This window comes from Chlorocebus sabaeus, chromosome 1 (assembly GCF_047675955.1).
Source record: "Chlorocebus sabaeus isolate Y175 chromosome 1, mChlSab1.0.hap1, whole genome shotgun sequence".
NCBI classification, from domain to species: Eukaryota; Metazoa; Chordata; class Mammalia; order Primates; family Cercopithecidae; genus Chlorocebus; species Chlorocebus sabaeus.
This window is the reverse complement of record NC_132904.1, coordinates 121652810-121671763: the sequence shown is the minus strand read 5'-3', so window position 1 is coordinate 121671763 and position 18954 is coordinate 121652810. Positions and strand designations below refer to the sequence as shown.

The following is an 18954-nucleotide window of genomic DNA, read 5'->3' as shown; positions in this document are numbered from 1 at the left end:
TATACACCATGGAATACTATGCAGCCATAAAAAAGGATGAGTTTGTGTCCTTTGTAGGGACATGGATGCAGCTGGAAACCATCATTCTCAGCAAACTATCACAAGAACAGAAAACCAAACACCGCATGTTCTCACTCGTAGGTGGGAACTGAACAATGAGATCACTTGGACTCGGGAAGGGGAACATCACATACCGGGGCCTATCATGGGGAGGGGGGAGGGGGGAGGGATTGCATTGGGAGTTATACCTGATGTAAATGACGAGTTGATGGGTGCAGCACACCAACATGGCACAAGTATACATATGTAGCAAACCTGGACATTGTGCACATGTACCCTACAACTTGAAGTTTAATAATAATAAATAAATTAAAAAAAAAAAAAAAAGAATTCCATTTTATGAAGTTATAAAGGGTCATATGCTCCTGTGGTGTGGGACATGACTGCTTAGATATCCAAGAACTGTACGCAGCACAGATTTCTTTAGAAGGCTTAGAAGACCCAGAAACAACGGTTACAACTTTGTTGCTAGTTTCTGTTGTGTGACTTTTTTTCTTTATTGCCTTCTACCTCCACTGTTTTATATGAATGTTTAAATATTTTATATGAATATTTTTCATATATGGAGGCTTTTCTTTTTTATTTTAAAACCATTCAAAAATGCACTTTCGAAGTCCATGATATTCTCCGTATTATTAAAACTTTCTTCGATTATTGTTAAGCAGTCAGCTACTAACATTAAGTCTTTTGCACTCCTATATATAGTTAAATGAGAAGAATGCTTGAAATCTTAATTTGAGCAGTAAGGGGTGGACTTTATGGGATAGAATGTCATACTACAAGATTGGAGCACATCTCAGCTTCATGCCAATGTAATGTTTCTTCTTTCTTTCTTCTCTTAAATTATCAGTGAGATTTTTAGAGCTCTTCTTTAGAAATCTAAGTTTCTGTAATGATGTTTTGCTATGAAAACCATCAGCCATCACTTTTACCAACATGTGCTGAATTCCCATACTGTATTGTGTGGCTCCCTTTTCTCTGCCTCCATAACCATTTTTCCAGCTCAATACCCAGGCAGAGAACTTTTTCTTTCTAACAGTTAGAAACGGAATATGTTAATTTATTTTTTTTTCTTTCTAACTTTTTTTTTTTTTTTTTAGGTTCAGGGAGTATGTGTGCAGGTTTGTTACACGGGTAAATTGCGTGTTGCCGGGGTTTGGTGTACAGATTATTTTGTCGCCCAGGTAATGAGCATAGTACCAGATAGGCAGTTTTTTGATCTTCACTCTCCTCCCCGCTCAAGTAGGCCCTCGTATCTATTTTTCCTTTTCTGTATGTCCATGTGTACTCGATGAACATGTGAACTTCTGCTACTCTGTGTAAGGCTGCTTTGAAACCGTAGGCAGCGCTCAATCCAGGCTCCAGAGGCTCTCTCTCATGCCTGGCTGCCCCTCTGCCTCAGGGCTGACTGCCTCCAACACTTCAGTGACTTCATTTACAAGCAATGCAAACTACTGCTGTCCAGGCTTTCTCTGTGCTTCTTGTGATTATATTTGAGAGCAAAGGTAATCTATATTATTAGGTCCACATTTATGCCAGTTAAGCACTGTAGTTGATGTTCTATGCTAAACTTAGCTCCAACCAGGATCCCTGTTATTGAATTGTGTTGCCACCAAATTCATATGCTGAACCTGTAACCCACAATACATTAGAATGTGACTGTATTTGGAGATAGGGCCTTAAAGCGGTGATTAAGGCTAAATGAGGGCATATGGATGGGACCTAGTCCAATAAGATTGGTGTCCTTATAAGAAGAGTGAAAGATACCAGGAATGTGCTTTCACAGAGGAGAGACCCTGTAAGGACACAGGGAGAGGGCAGCAACCTGCAAGCAAAGGAGAAAACAGCCCTGCTGGCACCCTGAGCTTGGATTTCCAGCCTCCAGAACTGTGAGAAAATACATTTTTGTTTTTTAAGCCACCTAGTCTGTGGTATTTTGTTATGGCAGCCCTAGCAAACTAATACAACCTCTATTCAATTTGATCCTAGACACTTCCTGGTATTCTTTGGCTACTGACTCTCCATATGCTAATCATAACCAGAAACCTCCAGTGAACACTTTCCTGTTGTGGACACTGTTCCACACCATTTACCTCCGTCATCCCATTTTATCATCACAAAATTCCCATGAGCTTAGTATAATTATTTTAAAAATAATAATTATACTTCATATAAGTATATAATTAGTATAATTTTATACATAATTAGTATGGGCATGGAGAAGTTAACCAACTTAGGCACGATCACATAATCAGTAAGAGGCAGAGCTGGGATTGGAAACCGGATGGTCTGAAGCATGATGTTCTCCTGATGAGATGCTGCTGTCATGGTGTGGGACTCAGTGGAAAAAAGTGCAGAGGACCCCACTTCTCTTGCCCTACTCCTTTCTTACTAGTGACACCACAATAAAGGGTTGTATGGATGTTTAAGACTTTACGGTATCTGGATATTCTTAACTATTCTACTTGAGAGAAGGGAAGGAACAAGATAGTTCTTATTCGCACATCACAGATCAGAAAGGTAGGCATGGGGAGCTGCTCTTCCAGGTGCACAAACATTTGTGACTCAACATAATGGTTATCAGACCATCCCCTCTTTCTTATGCAACCAAATTTCCCAAGACAGCTGCTTTAAATGTATGAAACTCAGCTGTCCAAACAGTAAATGGTTTTGACACTTAGATGGCTTTCTTGACCTAGAGTAGAACTTGTTATTTATGATAATAGGAACAATTTGTGGGTTAGAATTCTTCCCCTCTGGCCATAGTTAAGCAAGGGGACAAACATTGTCTTTAATCCCACCTTTGCTGCACCCTGGTTTCAGTGGGAAAAGCTATATTATTAGAGAGAAAGTCCCTGTCAAGAAAGAAAGGTCAGAAAGGTAGAGGCAGGGAGAAAAAGCAGAGGTTGTAATAGTATCACTGGGTGAGGCCCAGGAGGGTAAGCAGCACAGCGGGAGTTGTTACGGATGTCATTATTATAGCATTTAAGGATTGTGCCCCTTTGTGATCAGGGCCATTCTCTGACCTTGATGTCCTCTTTCAATCACTTGCTATGGGAAGCGTTGAGGAGTTTTGTCATCCTAAGATAGAAAGAGATGAGAGTACTCAAGATAAGGCCATTGGAAAAGCAGAGTGGAATTGGTAGAATTGACTTAGCATTCAAAATCTTGGTAATTGTGCCTGACGGTGGGTTTGATCTGGGAACAGGTTCTCCTCTAATACTCCTGGAATGGCTGCTATAGGCATTCTCCTAGAAGGAAACCACTTATGCCTAGGTGTTTGGAATCTGGCAAGGCACTTAGAGGCTCCCAGAAAATCCCCAAGAGAAGGAAGGCCTGCAGATGGGGAAAGATACAAGGTGAGCATCCCCAGAACCTTTAGTGGAGCTCCTTCTTGGGATCTACACAATCCTCTGAATGTATCTCTGTCTTTAGATTACCCTGGGTTGTAGAGGTCGAGCTCTTACTCTATCTTAGTGAATCAGAGTTCAGCTAACTTCCAAGCTGCTCACCCATCTGAGAGAAACCAATCTGTTCTGAACTTGAAAGCTCCTGACTTCAAAGGCCATCTAGAAGAAACTGTTCTTGATCTCTTGCCCACTCCAACATGCAAGCAAAATCTCATCCGTGATGGTAGTTGACCTTTCAGAAGTCGCTCCTGCAGACAAGCCCATTGCCAAGTCTTTCCCTTCCCATGCAAAAACATCAGCTATAGGCCCTGGGTCACTCCTCTCCCTGGACAAGTGACTGCTGAGAGTGGCCAGTGCTGACTGAAGACCTACTCTCTGGTTAGTGAGTCTGTGTGACTCCTGGGAATCCCAAATACCAAGTGTTTCATGATTTTACCTCGGTTATGTCCTTATGTTTTGGCCTTTGGGAGAATAGATGGCAGAGTATTTGGTTCACTTTACTTGGTGAAATAGAAATAATGAATCCCACAAAATTATGTTGCATGGCAGTGGGCCCTCCTTTTCCCAGAATAACTTTATAACACATTTGTCTGAACCTAAGATCAACGTTATCACTCTCATGTGCTTTACACAAAGGTTTTCTCAGGCAGGGGAGGACAGGCAGAGGTCACAGCCAGGGAGCTGCAGCATCCAGTCCCTCCTCTCCAGCCTGACTTGTCAGTGTCCCAGCAGCCTGCAGTGGGAAGGGCAAGTGAGGAGATCTGAAGCTGCAGCCATGGAAACAGCTCCAGAACTGCTATTTGGCAGTGACTTACAGGAATCCCCCATCCCTATGCTCATCACTCCCAAAGGTGGTGTGCTACCATCACACGTGGAAGGCAGGAGGCTGGTGAGAAGGCTGGAATAAGGCTGGACGGAGGGACTCAGGAGAAAACCCTCTCACCCTCCAGAGACTGGCATCCTGGTGACTCAAATGAGGCAAAGCCATAGGAGCAGGGCTATGGGGTTCCTTTCACCAAGTTCAGTAAGTTATACCCTATGCCGGGCATGTGGCAGGAGCTGAACTAATGGAAGGAAGTGACTCAGAATTCGTATCTGACGCCCAATTCATACTCCATGCCTCCTCACCTGCCAACGTGGTCAGTGGCCTGATGACGAAGAAGACCTGGGTCATGGTTTTCCTCTGCCTTTTATTGGGGTGACATTTTAATTGAGCCCTGTTTCTTGTGTGTAAAATAAAGGCATGGGGCTATATTGCTTCCATGCCCAACTCCTCTCTTTTATGCATATGGTAAAATGGCACCTTCCATGGTACCTTCAAGGCAGTCTGAAGAAAGCTTGGAGCGCGGTTAAGAGGAGGGTAAATGGGGCTTAGTCAGCAGGCTGATGTGGATTGGCCATGAAAGAGATGGGGGGGTCAAGGGTTACTGGGGGGTATCGAGACAGGCAGGGTAATGCCCTGGGGTTTCTCTTGGCTGCTAGAGGGAGCTTGGGTCTGAGGCAGGCCTAAGTGTCAGGAGACCTAGTTGTCTAGGCCCCTAAATCCTGTCAAGTCTGAGATACACATGTCTAGTCTGATACAGACCAGATGGCATGGAGAAGAAACTGTCATGGAGAAGAAATGTGACTATACCCTGGCCACATGCTCCCTTTCTCTGCCTGTGAGGAGGCTGTAATAGAGCCCGGCCATCAGGCCGGTCTCCGCCGTCTCGCTGACTCACTGGAACCATGGTGATTCTGCTTTTTGGGTCTCCTCCCTGCCAAGCAGGACCGGGGCACTTCTCCTTTGGAGTTGGCAGAAGTGGTATCTTGCTGAGTGCAGGAAGCTTTCTTTTGGGGACTTTTGCTTTTATTTTGTTTTCCTTCGTTTTCCTAAAGGGGCAAAGTGAACACAACTCTGGGGTGACTACAAGGAGCCTAATTTGGTCTCAAATCTACCACCTTCTCCTCTCTCTGTAGGGATAAAGGATGGGTGCAAGTTGTGCCTCTGGGCAGGACAGGAGTAGGACAGGACAGGACAGGGCAGGGCAGGCCAGGGCAGCATGGACTATAACTCCTGGTATAGGAAGGAGCAGAGAGGAATGTCAAAGTCTTGGGCAGGAGCCAGGCATGAAGGGGAGAAGGTACAGGCTCTGGGCCCCAGGAGAGGACTTGGGGCAGGGCTGGGAAAGTTCTGGAGGCTCAGATATGAAAGGTGGGGAAGAAAGGGCAAGTTGGACAACACAGCCTCCTTTCTCTGGGAGGGAGAGGTGGCCCCAAGGGTCCAAGGCCTTTCTGCAGTCCACATTAGGCTGGTAGAGTGAGAGGTGTCGATAGGCTGAGCAGCCAGTTGAAGCTGTGGCTGAGGCTGGAAGTCAGAACTGGGGCATCAGCCTTTTCACAGGAGTTTATCAGGTGATGGGCTCCTGAATCTCCTGCCCAATTCTGGGCCTCACATTATAGGAGGCAGAGTGATTTAAGGGGACAAATTCCACAATAAAATATTAAGTGCAAAAATCAGAGTATCACATGTGTGATGTTAACCATGATAGTGCTTATTAACACGGGGTTGTGTGATACATGTACAGAAGTTATATTGGAAGCAGCTGTGGTGAAGTAGTCACACTGCTTTTCTCAGAATTAGGAGCACAATGGGGATTTTCACTTATCAATAAGTTTAAAGTATCTTCAAAATTTCTGTTACTTTTATTCTGGGAAAACATTGTTCAAAATGCCTTGGATGAACTATAAGAGAGAGACTTGGGTTGGGTGGAGTCTGTGATTCACACCCACCTGTGTAATCATTGGGTGCCCAAGTCATTACACAGGAGTATCTTCCTAGGCCAGGAAAAAGGCCTGGAGGCCTATGCTTGATGTTCCCAGCTCAGACCCTCTGGGGCTTATGGTCATGGGTTGCTGCCCGTGTCTCACATATTCCAAATGCACGATCCATAAAGGTGGTCCCCATGGGAATTGCTTCTCTGACAACGGCACATAAATCCTAGATCTTAGTCATGCTTTGGAACCCCTTAGTCTCAGTGGGATTTTGCTGACGAGTATTGTCTCTGCCAGACAGAGAAAGACCCATTTTTCTTTGATTGAGACCCGTTTCTTACTCATTCTACTTCTCTCCCCCCCCCCATTGTCCTGATGATTCTAAGGTAGACCCACCTGGAGCTCCAGCTCTGGGAACCCCTCTCCAGACTGTAAACCTTGTGGTGAAATGGATTGATAATGTCCTGTTTAATCAGACAGATGCACACCTTAGGAAAAACACTTCAACTTCAAGAATCCTTGGTCATCATCTGTAAGATGAGGTCAACTACTTCTAAACCACAAGGTTGTTCAGAAAATTCAAAGATGTCAGGTGAGTGACATGCCCAGAAGAATGTCTAACCCCAAGTAGAGCCTTAACAAATGTTTATTTTCTCCCCTTTCCCTTGTGTAAATTTATTAACAACTACCTCAGATACACCTGTGATGGTTTTATTTTTACCTATTAGGTCACAGAGGCACAGAGAGGCTAAGTAACATGTTGAGGGTCACACAGCAAGTGGGCACATACTTGTACTTCCATCCCAGGTGTGTGGGGAGTGCCTTCATAGTCAGGATTATGTGAGGGATCATACTTGACATGTAGCATGCAGCACATGTCGAGCTATGGGAATGAGTCCACTCAGATAATTGGTCCCAACCCTCACTCAGTGTTCACCACAAGGAAATCTGCCATTACCATTGCCTGTCTTCTCTGTAGTGACTGCCAACTGCAAGGTTAAGGCTAAGAATTTCATCATGTCAAGTGGAATTAGGGACTGTCAATATAAAGACTTTTGTACCCTTCCCTTGTGCCTCTCAGGTTACCAGTATCCAGTAACGCTATTAATCTTTTCATCAAATATGTATGATGATCTGATGTGTGCAGGGCATAATTACGGGTACTATGGTTAAAGCAATGAATGCAACCCTTGAAACCTGGGTGTTCATAGAGTTTTCATCTTGTGAGGGAAGAGAAAGAAAATGCACACATAAGGAAAAGTTATAGGAGCACAAATTGAGTTAAGTACCCTGGAGAAAAACCGAGGAGGGAAGGGACAAGGAAGTGTAGTTAGGGAGATTTGGTCTTTTATGTATATGGTGGCCAGGAAATGCCTCATGGAGAAAGTGGCAGCTGAGAGCAGAAAGAAGGGTGGCAGGAAAGTATGACATCTTCTGGAGGAAGTAAGGAAAAGTCCGAGAACCAATAGGAAAACTAATCTCCCTAACTTTCCTCTCTAACTTTCCCTCTACATACCCTTTCCAAAGATCAGTCCAAATAGATCTCCCTTTTCCTCCCCATAACAGCAGTGTAAATCTCTCCCACTGGAATCATTTATCATGTCTGCCTTCCTTGACAAAAATGGATGAATAACGCTCAGGAGAAGCTAAGATGGTCTTCATGTCTTCCCCACTTTTTCCTGGCCTGTCCTGTTCATCCTATCCATCAACGATGTCTTCTACACTGAGCAGTCAGACCATATCTGGAGTATTGGGCTCTGTTCCTGATGCCTCACTGTGAGGGGCAAAGTCCCACTGGAGGTCATGTCGAGGCGATAACCCAGGGTGGTGTGGTGCTTGAAAAGGACAGACTCTTTCATAGGTGCTTAGTGATCCCAGCTGTATTATATGTGAAAGGAGGTCATGTGGATGTGGAGTTAGAAATGTTCTGTGTAGACCAACATATGAAAACATAACCAAAGAGATTCTATGCCAGTATGAATTAATATCTTATGATAAAATGAAACGGGGTGTCTGGGTGGGCTGAATTCCAAGTAGCCGGAGGAATGCAAACAAAGACAGGATGTACCCTGTTCTGGGAACGCTGTAGAGAGCATTCAGGTGGTTTGAGCTGAAATTCATGATTCTGTGATTCTAGTGGGATGCCTGAGGGCAGGTGATGAGAATAAATAAAGCTGGAACCTCTCACTGGGATGTTCTCAGGAAAAGGCCCCAGGATGTTCCGGTTGCTTCTACTGGGCATGTGCGTAGTGCTCTTCATGGATGAGGGTAAGCTCTGGAGAGGGACACACGAATGGGTGGTGAGAGAAAGTATGGAGTGGGAGAAAGGGGTTTCTACACTTGGGTTTTGGGGCTGCTGTGAAATCATTTAAGAAAGTTTTTCTTCTCTTCACAGGTGACAGAGTCCTGACATGGAAATGTACGGTGTAGTTGGTTTGTCGTTTTTGGATAAATAATGCCACAGTGAGGGAGACATTCTTGAGTTCTCTACACATTGTCCTCTCCCCACTCAATACTCCAGTGTCTTCTTTCCTGCCTAGACTTGGGAGGGTCCCTGACTTCTTTGGGGGTCATAGCTGTTACCCAATCAAGGGAGTAAGGTCCCCTGACAGAGGCCAGGACTAGTGTCAACTTTCTTCTCATGAAGTTTGCGTCACCTCGATATAAATGTTTCCGGGTGGGAAGAGACTTCTGAAGCAGAATCACTTTCCCCAGTGCTGTTCTTTAAAGTGCCTCTCTTTTTCAGGGGTTCGATTTTGCAATTCCTGTGAACGCTTTGATGGATCCATTTGCCACGGTGGCATGAAAAGTTGCTGGAAGTTTAATTTATATTCGAAAAACAGGAGTTGTGCCACAGATCACTATTACTTTAGTGATCTCACTACAGGTAGGTGGTGGGGGGTGGTGTTACAGAGAGACACAAAATATCACCAGTGGTGCCCACAATGCTTGGAGCCAAGCTGTGGAGGGAATCTGGAATCATGGGAGAGGGTGGGAAGCGGGATTCACCATACACAGACCTGGGTACAGGGGCCTGTGTGGGAGGCAGATGTCTTCTGCCTGGTCGTGGCTAGAGAGAGACAGACAAAATGCAGACACAGTCTGGGGGCTTAGTCCAGTCTACAGAAAACTGAGGAGGTACTGGAGAGAGGTCATTGCTAGGAAGGTGATGAAATGAGGCAAACTGACCACATTTGCCTTTCTTCCCTTTAGGGAGGTATCTGTTCCGTTATACAACACCGTCTTGCAGGCCCTGTGATGAGGGAATGTTCCAAGTATTCCACGACCTTCTGAGAGAAACGACTTGCTGCATTAATCAAAACAGGTGTAATACTGACAGAGATAATTTAGATATTACGAGGGTTCTTGGAGCAGAGCCTCAGGATGAAATAGTGTATGATTCATAAAATTATGAATGATTAAGGTTGTTAGACTATATCTCCTTGTAGCCTTGGCCCTTTTTTTTACCCAATGGTAATACCATCATCTTACATTTTCCCCCAAACCACTCTCTTCTCTATTCCAGCATATCTACCTATGGAAGCTCTGTCTTTCCAGTGTCCCTGTTTCCATTAACAGGCAAGGGTAAATATCTAGGTCAGAAAAACCTCAACTCTGCCTTCTGGTTGGATTCCTCGGTCTTTGCTACCTGGTACCACCTGGCAGTCTCCACTTGCCCTTAAGTTCTGATGCTAAACCTGGCCTGAAGTTAGAATTCTAAAGTATTTTGCAAAGGAAGCAAAGTAGTTTTTATGGTAGAGCTTCTGGGGGAAGAGCAGGAGAAAGCAGATTGGATACAAATAGGGAGAAAGTTACCAGAAATTTTGGGAGAATGATTTGAGAGGAGAGTAGGAAAGTATTTGATGCGGGGGGCGGTTGTAGGTAGGGCTTATATTAAGAAGGGGTTTGGGAAAGTCAATGTGAAATTAGAAAGCCTTAGAAACTCTGACTTATGTGAAAGAAATTAGTCAATATACTAGACGTGAGAGTCACAGTGCTTGTCACCATTTTTGGGAAACTACTGCACAGCTACTCCTGACAACACGGCTTAAGCTACAAAGTTTCTAATCATCTTTCCTTGATCACACTTGGCTGAGTGTTTTCCAGTTACTCTGTGTCTTAGCATGTGCTGTTGTTTGAATAGCCCCCTCCAAAATTCATGTTGAAATTTCATTGCTAATGTAACGATATTGGGAGGTGGGGCACTTAAGAGGTGCTGAGCTCCTGAATGGATTGATGCTGTTATCATGAGGGTGGGTTAGTTATTGCAGGAGTGGGCTCCTGCTAAAAAGGATGAGTTTGGCCTGATTTCTTCTCTCTGTCTTGTGTTCTTGCTTGATTTTCTGCCATGTTATGATGCAGTGAGAAGGCCCTCATCGGAGGCCAGCATCGTGTTCTTGGAATTTTCAGACTCCAGAACCATGAGCTGAATAAATTTCTGTTCATTGTAAATTACCCAGTTCTGTTGTAGTGATAAAAAATGAATTAAGACAGCATGTGAGGGATGCCCAGTCCTCAAAAATATTCAAATATCACCTTGTATTCTACATATCCATTGATAAAAGCTGATTGTTTTTAATCTATTGGCACAGCCCTGTAACAAAAAATGTTAAGGAGAGATAAGACTTTCAGATCATCACTGTAGTTTTCTTAACAAAAATAAGTTATGAAATAACAATAATCGCTGAATTATTATTGGTTGACTTTAGTTTTACATTTTAAAAACGATTTTAGCCATCCTATGTATTAGAATCTACAGGCACTATGATATGTATTTTTTAGCTTATAATTATATACACACATATGTAATATTATCCCAAGGTTAGTCTCGTCCCTATTGATATCCAGGATTATGACTGCTTATTAGTTTGTGTAATGTTGTATTTACATAAGTAGAATTAAATATTTAAATCTACAAATAAATTTAAACATATTTTAAATATGTGTATGATGGGATTTCTCCCAAATTTTATAATATTAGAATGAATACTATACTTTAAGATCTTGAGAAATAGAAAGTAGATTCTTTCATGCAGGGTTGATTAATTAGTTTAAATGGACAGAATGAAGATGCTGGCAGTAGTTTCTAAAAAAGCAATGATTCATGACATTTACTGGCTCTGAGCCCAGCTCAGCACCAGAATTCCCTAGAAATTGCAGTCCTTGTGTCCTATACTGCCTTTCAGTTTTACCTAGGACCCCGAAGCACTTTGGCTTGCAGTGTGGCAAGGCTTGCTGAGAAACTTAAGTTCTAGCTGCTGGGATGGGTGATTCCCCTCTGGCTATGGCTGGTCCAAATTGTTCCCTCTGTACACAAGTACTGGCTAAGCCCAGCATGGCTTTACTCTCCTTTGTGACAGGACAGCACTGAGTTCAATGCCAAGTCCCCCAGTTGCTGTGATCTCACTCCCCCAAGTGCACAGCGTCTCTGTGCCACGTGGCCACTGCCAGAGGATGGGAGAATGGTGGTTTCAGCAATTCAAGACTATCTCTTCTACCCTATTTAATGCCTCTTTCAGTGATATGAAGTTAAAACCAGGTACCGTGATTGTTCAAACAACCTGATTTTTGGTTCTTGTGATGGTATTTTTCTGTGTGTATGTAGTTGTTAAAATTTGGTGATCCTACTAGAGGGACAAATGGTGTAGGCTTCTTTTCTACCATCTTGCTCTGTCCTTCTCTGTGTATAATTTAAATGATCCGTAATTAAGTGAAAATTTTATTTTTATTTTTCTTAATTTTTTTTCTCTTGGCCAGGTCTGGTGTCTCATGCCTATAATCCCAGCATTTTGGGAGGCCAAGGCAGGTGAATTACTTGAGTTCAGGAGTTAAAGACCAGCCTGAATAATATGATGAAGCCCCGTCTCTACAAAAAATACAAAAATTAACTGGGCATGATGACATGCACTGTAGTCCCAGCTGCTTGAGAGGCTGAGGTGGCGGGATAGCTTGAGCCCAGGAGATTGAGTCTGCAGTGAGTTGTGATTGTACTACTGCACTCCAGCCTGGGTGACAGTGAGACACCATCTCAAACATTTGTGTGTGTGTGTGTGTGGATTTATGGATATAAGTGCAGTTATGTCACATGAAATATATTAGTCTGGGCTTTTAGTGTACTATTTGCTTATATATTGTGGTTTTAATGCAGATTTGTTGGGGCAGGGTAACCTGCCCCCGGCCCTCAGTCAGGGGAAACAGCTCCCAGTTGCTGTGAACAACAACTGAAAAGAGGCTGTGAGTCATGAAGGCTGAAGTTGACTGCCTTAGAATTCTTGGGTTAATTTTGAAAGGCTTTGCTTAGAACTATCAATATAGTACTCTGAACTTTCAGTTAGGACATATTGGAGGCAGCAGTATAGTTTATGAAGCTCTGTAAATCCTTTTGCAAAAACACGTAACACTAGGATAGCAAAGGGAACATGCCATAGACAAAATCAGGGTCCACCAGGGTTCCCTAAGCCTTGGATATCTCAGATATATGGGAATATGTCACTAAAATTCCTTTCACAAAATAGAACTTGATCCTTAGGAAGAAAGGAACTGTTAGTAGAAACAAAATTCAGCAGGGTTTAAAGACTGAAATTATCAGAGAATATGAATATATATATATATATATATATTTTTTTTTTTTTTTTTTGAGATGAAATCTAGCTCTGTCGCCCAGGCTGGAGTGCAGTGGCATAATCTTGGCTCACTGCAAGCTCCACTTCCCGGGTTCATGCCATTCTCCTGCCTCAGCCTCAAAAGGAGCTGGGACTACAGGCACTTGCCACCATGCCTGGCTAATTTTTTTGTATTTTTGGTAGACATGGGGTTTCACCATGTTAGTCAGGATGGTGTCGATCTCCTGACTGCATGATCCGCCCACCTCAGCCTCCCAAAGTGCTGGGGTTACAGACATGAGCCACCGCACCTGGCCAAGAATATAATGTTTCTGTATGTACACGTATTCTCTAGTTTTGAACATGGAGTGGACATAGAGCAGTAACACCACAATAGCAATGGGCACACCTAACACCTGTATTTTGGTTTCTAAATATCCTTTCCCATTAAGAAGAAGTAGGTAGGGCTCCTTGCAGGGAAAATACAAAATGAGCCTGGAATATTTAGGCCAGGGCTGAAATAAGTAAGTGTTCAAAGAATGATGGCAAAGGTGAAAGGGTATTGAATCAAGCTTAAAGGGACTCTCACTGGCCAAAATTGAACATCAAACTAAATGTCATAATGATCAATATGACTCATTGAACAAAATAGGAATGATGAGTTTGTACTTATGTAATCAAATAAGTAGATAAGGAGAGGAAAAAACTTTTCCTTACAGTAGATTGCCAGATAATAAATTAGATTCCTTCTAATAAACATTGAAGGAGTATTGAAGTTGGAAAATCACCATCTGACAAAAATGCTAAGAAATAATTCATCAATTCAGGCAAAAATGCTAAGATTATCACTAACTTATTAGTGTTAACAGATGATAAAACTAGTAGGTGATAAAACTTGTTGGTGAAAATGGAAAGATACTGGGACATTCACAAAGTCTGAGAACCTCACCAGAAAATAGTTAGCAATTACAAAGGGAAAATAAATAATTTTATAGAAGAGAAATCATTTTAATTGTAATTAATTAACATCACTAGTAAAGAGATAAGATTATGTGCTCCTAGATAGAATGCACTGAGAACACAGCACCACTTTTGTGAAATTTTTGTCAAAGATCTATAATCTGTATCTAATCATGTAGACACATTGTGCAGGCCCAATTTGAGGGAAATTATATAAAATACCAGCTTATAATTTTAAAAGTATTACAGCCATGAAAATAAGACTGTGAACCTATTCCAGATTAGAGGAGACTAAAGCGACACTGCAAATAAATGCAATATCATGATCCTAGATTGAATTATTTTGCTATGAAAAATATTACTGGGAAATTGATAAAACTTGGATGAGGTCTGTGGATTACATGATAGTTATTTGTCAAGTGGTCTGGCAGGTGCACAGAAGTCAAGAATTGAGGTTTGGGATCCTCTGCCTAGATATCAGAGAATCTATGGAAACACCTGATATCCAGGCAGAGGTGTGTTGCAGGGGTGGAGCCCTCATGGGGAACCTCTGCTAGGGCAGTGCAGAGGGGAAATATGGGGTTGGAGCCACAACACAGAGTCCCTACCTGGGCACTGCCTAATGGAGCTGTGAGAAGAAGGCCACCATCCTTCAGACTCCAGAATGGTAGATCCATTGACAGCTTGCACCATATGCCTGGAAAAGTCACAGACACTCAACACCAGCCTGTGAAAGCTACTGGGAGGGGGGCTGTACCCTGCAATGCCACAGGGTCAGAGCTGCCTAAGGCCTTGGGAGCCAACCTCTTGCATCAGCGTGGCCTGGATGTGAGACACGGAGTCAAAGGAGATCATTCTGGAACTTTCAGGTTTAATGCCTGCCCTATTGGCTTTCAGACTTGCATGAGTCCCGCAGCCACTGTGTTTTGGCCAATTTCTCCCAAATAATAGTGGTTTTGAGGAAACTCAAATTCAAGATAACAGAGAGAAGAAATTCAAAATTCTATTAGACATCTTTAACAAAGAGACAGAAATAATTTAAAAGAATCAATTAGAAGTTCTAGAGTTGAAAAATGCAATGGACATTCTACAGAATGCATCAGAGTCTGTTAATAGTAGAATTGATCAAACAGAAGAAAGAATAAGTAATCTCGAAGACAAGCTATTTGAAAATTCACAGTCAGAGGAGACAAAAGAAGAAAAGAATAAGAAAGAAGGATTTCTGCATTAATTCCTATACCTTCTTTAAAGTCAGAATAGGTATCTTAGTTACTGACAGTTTTCAGGTTTTTTTCTCCCTTGGTGATGATATGTCATTCCATCAGTGAAAAAATATTTTTCTCCCAGGGGTAAGAAAGGTATCCTAGTAATACATTATCATCAATCGTTAAACAGTAACAGTCTTGACACTTATCTTAAAACCACCCATTTCTTATAACCAGAAAGATTATCTTAGACTGTCCTTCACATTATACTTTACTTACTGCCTTGTAAGAATAAGAGTTGCTCACTGTGTTTATTTGCTGTCCTTCATATTCTCCATTGCACTATTGGTGTATAATGTTAAAAAGAATTTCATTGAATATTATTTGAAGTATTACAAAAGGCAGCTTGCTTTTTAATCTATGCATCTTTGGGTTTTTTGAAGAAGAAATTTAATTCTTTGGTGTAAAAAGAGTTGGAAACTCTGCACCTGTGTATTTATATTTTTTAGCAATAAAGCAGCATGGGCTGAGAATGGAAAAAAAAAAAAAAAGCAACAACAACAAAGAATAAAGCATGCCTATAAGATGTAGAAGACAACCTCAAAAGGGCAAATCTAAGAGTTATTGACCTTAAAGAGGAGGTAGAAAAAGAGACAGTGATAGAAACTTTATTCAAATGGATAATATCAGAGAACTTCCCAAACATAAAGAGAGAGATTAATATTCAAATACAAGAAGACAATAGAACAGTAAACAGATTTAACCCAAATTCCCAAAGGTCAAGGATAAAGCATGAATCTTAAAAGCAGTAAGAGAAAATAAATCACATACAATGGAGTTCTAATATGTCTGGATGCAGACTTCTTAGTGAAGACTTTGCAGACAAGGACAGAGTCCTGGAGCATGAAATATATAAAGCAAATGTTATTAGAGCTAAAGAGAAATATCTCAATAAAATCATAGCTGAATACTTCAACATCCCTCTTTCAGCATTGGACAGATCATCAAAACAGAAAATAAAGAAACATCAGACTTTATCTGCACTATAGAACAAATGGATCTAATGGATATTTATGAAATATATCATCCAACAGGTGCAGAATACACATTCTTCTCAGCACATGAATCATTCTCAAGGATACGTCCTATGGCAGGTCACAAAACAAGTCTTAAAACATTCAAAAAAGTTGAAATAATGCCAAACATCTTCTCTGAGCAAAAAGGAATAAAACTAGAAATAATAACAAGAGGAATTTTGAAAAGTATACAAACACATGGAAATTAAATAATATACTTCCAAATGACCAGTGGGTCAATGAAAAAAATTGAGAAATTGAGAAATGTCTTGAAACAAATAATAGACAACATACCAAAACCTATGGAATACAGTGAAAGCAGTACTAAGAGGTGAACTTATAGCTATAAGTGCCTACATCAAAAAAGAAAAAAAAAAACTTCAAATAGATGACCTAATGATGCATCTTAAAGAACTAGAAAAGCAAGAGCAAACCAAACTCAAAATTAGTAGATGAAAAGAAATAATGATCAGAGCAGAAATAAATGAATTTGAAATGATGGAAAACAATACAAGAGATCAATGAAACCAAAAGTTGATTTCCTTAAAAAGATAAACAAAATGGACAAACCTTTATCCAGACTAAGAAAAAAAGAGGGAAGTCCCAAATAATTAAAACTAGAGATGAAATAGGAGACATTACAACTGATACCACAGAAATTCCAAGGATCATTAGTTGGTACTATGAGCAATTATATGCCAATAAACTGGAAAATCTAGAATAAATGAATGAATTCCTATGCACATATAACTTGCAAAGATTCAAACATGAAGAAATTCAAAACCTGAAGAGACCAGTAAAAAGTAACAAGACCAAAACAGTAATTGAAAGTCACTCAGTTAAAAAAAGCCCAGGACTTGATGGTTGCACTGCTGAGTTCTACCAAACATTTAAAGAACTAATGTCAAATCTACTCAAACTATTCTGAGAAATAGAAGAGAAGGGAATGCTTCCAAACTCATTCAATGAAACCAATATTACCTGATACCAGAACCAGACAAAGACACATCAATAAAAGAAAACTGTGGGTAAATATCACTGATGAATATTGGTGCAAAATCCCAAACAAAATACTAGCAAACCTAAGTCAAGAATACATTAAAAGGATCATTCATCATGACCAAGTGAGATTTGTACTAGGGATGCAAGGATGCTTCAACATATGCAAATCAATCAATGTGATACACCATATCAACAGAAAGAAGGGCAAAAAAGCATATGATATTTTCAACTGATGCTAAAAAGCATTTAATACAGTTCAACATCCCTTCATGTTCAAAGCCCTCAAAAAACTGTGTATAGAATGAACATACCTCAACATAATAAAAACCATATATGACAGACGCACAGCTAATATCATAAAAAATGGAAAAAAAACCCTGAAAACCTTTCCTCTTAGATCCAGAATGCCCATTTCACCTCTGTTATTCAACATAGTACTGGAATTTCTAGCTAGAGCAATTAGACAAGAGAGGAAAATAAAGGGCATCCAAATTGGAAAGGAAGAATTCAAATTGTCCTTGTTTGCAGATGATATGATCTTGTAGTAGGAAAAACCTAAAGACTCCACCAAAAAATAGAACTGATAAACACACTCAATAAAGTTGCAGAATACAAAATTGACATTCAAAAATTAGTAACATTTATGTATGCTAATAGCAACCATTCTGGGAAAGGAACCAAGAAAGAAATCCAATTTATGATAGCCACAGAAAAAATTAAATACTTAGGTATGAACTTAAACAAAGAAGTAAAATATCTCTACAACAAAAACTATAAAACACTGAGGAAAGAAATTGAAGAAGACATTAAAAAATTAAATTATATTTCATGTTCATGGATTATAAGAATCAATAGTGTTAAAATGTCCATACTACCCAAAACATTCTACAGATTCAATGCAATTTTTATCAAAATCCCAATGACATTCTTTACCAAAATAGAAAATACTAAAATTTACATGGAATCACAGAAGACCCAGAATATCCAAAGGTATTCTGAACAAAAAGAACAAAACTGGAGGAATCACATTACCTGACTTCAAATTATAGTACAGAGATATAGTCACCAAAACAGCATAGTACTGGCATAAAAACAGACACATAGACCTAGAACAGAATAGAACAGAATACATAGAACACATAGAACAGAATAGAGAATTCGGAAACAAATCCACACACATACAGCAAACTTATTTTTGACAAAGATGCCAAGAACATACACTGGGGAAAAGACAGACTCCTCAATAAATGGCACTGGGAAAACTGGATATCCATATGCAAAAGAATGAAACTTGACCACTACCTCTCACCATATACACAAATCATATCAAAATGGATTAAAGACTTGAACCATTAAATGAATGTAAGGAAACTTTTAGGAAATTCTCCAGGACATTGTTGTGGTCAAAAATTTCTTAGGCAATACCATATAAGCGCAGATAATCAAAGGAAAAATGGACAAATGGGATAACATCAATGTAACTTCTGCATATCAAAGGAAACAATATTAACAAAGTGAAGAGACAACCCACAGAATGGGAGAAAATATTTCCAAACTACCCATCTGACAAGAGAATAATGGCGGGGATATATTAAGAGCTCAAATAACTTTATAGGAAGAAATCTAATAATCCAGTCAAAAATGGGCAAAAGATTGGAATAGACATTTCTCAGAAGACACGCAAATGGAAAACAGACATATGAAAGTGTTCTGAACATCATTTATCATCAGAGAAATGCAAATCAAAACTACAATGAGATACCTTATCCCAGTTAAAATGACTTATATCCAAAAGACAGGCAGTAACAAATGCTGGCATGGATGTGGAGAAAAGGGAACCCTCACACACTGTTGATGGGAATGTAAATTAGTACAACCACTATGG

At 40.7% G+C, this 18954-nt stretch overlaps 1 protein-coding gene across 1 annotated transcript; it reads left to right on the top strand.

Annotated features, from left to right (window-relative positions):
* Nucleotides 1–7645: 7645 nt before the first annotated feature.
* On the top strand, nt 7646–9884 carry LOC140711733 (prostate and testis expressed protein 13-like). The gene is made up of 4 exons (XM_073015712.1): nt 7646–8492; nt 8620–8643; nt 8971–9111; nt 9438–9884. Exons 1-4 carry the CDS (start codon nt 8417–8419, stop codon nt 9629–9631), a joined length of 435 nt encoding a protein of 144 aa, XP_072871813.1. The 5' UTR covers nt 7646–8416; the 3' UTR covers nt 9632–9884.
* Nucleotides 9885–18954: the final 9070 nt, after the last annotated feature.

What these genes read in the sequence shown, in the direction of transcription:
- LOC140711733 (XM_073015712.1), top strand. Translation starts at nt 8,417, where the DNA reads ATGTTCTCAGGAAAAGGCCCCAGGATGTTCCGGTTGCTTCTACTGGGC. An exon ending in AGTGCTCTTCATGGATGAGG is followed by an intron (nt 8,493 to 8,619) that starts GTAAGCTCTGGA and finishes TTCTCTTCACAG; the next exon opens with GTGACAGAGTCCTGACATGG. An exon ending in CTTTAGTGATCTCACTACAG is followed by an intron (nt 9,112 to 9,437) that starts GTAGGTGGTGGG and finishes TCTTCCCTTTAG; the next exon opens with GGAGGTATCTGTTCCGTTAT.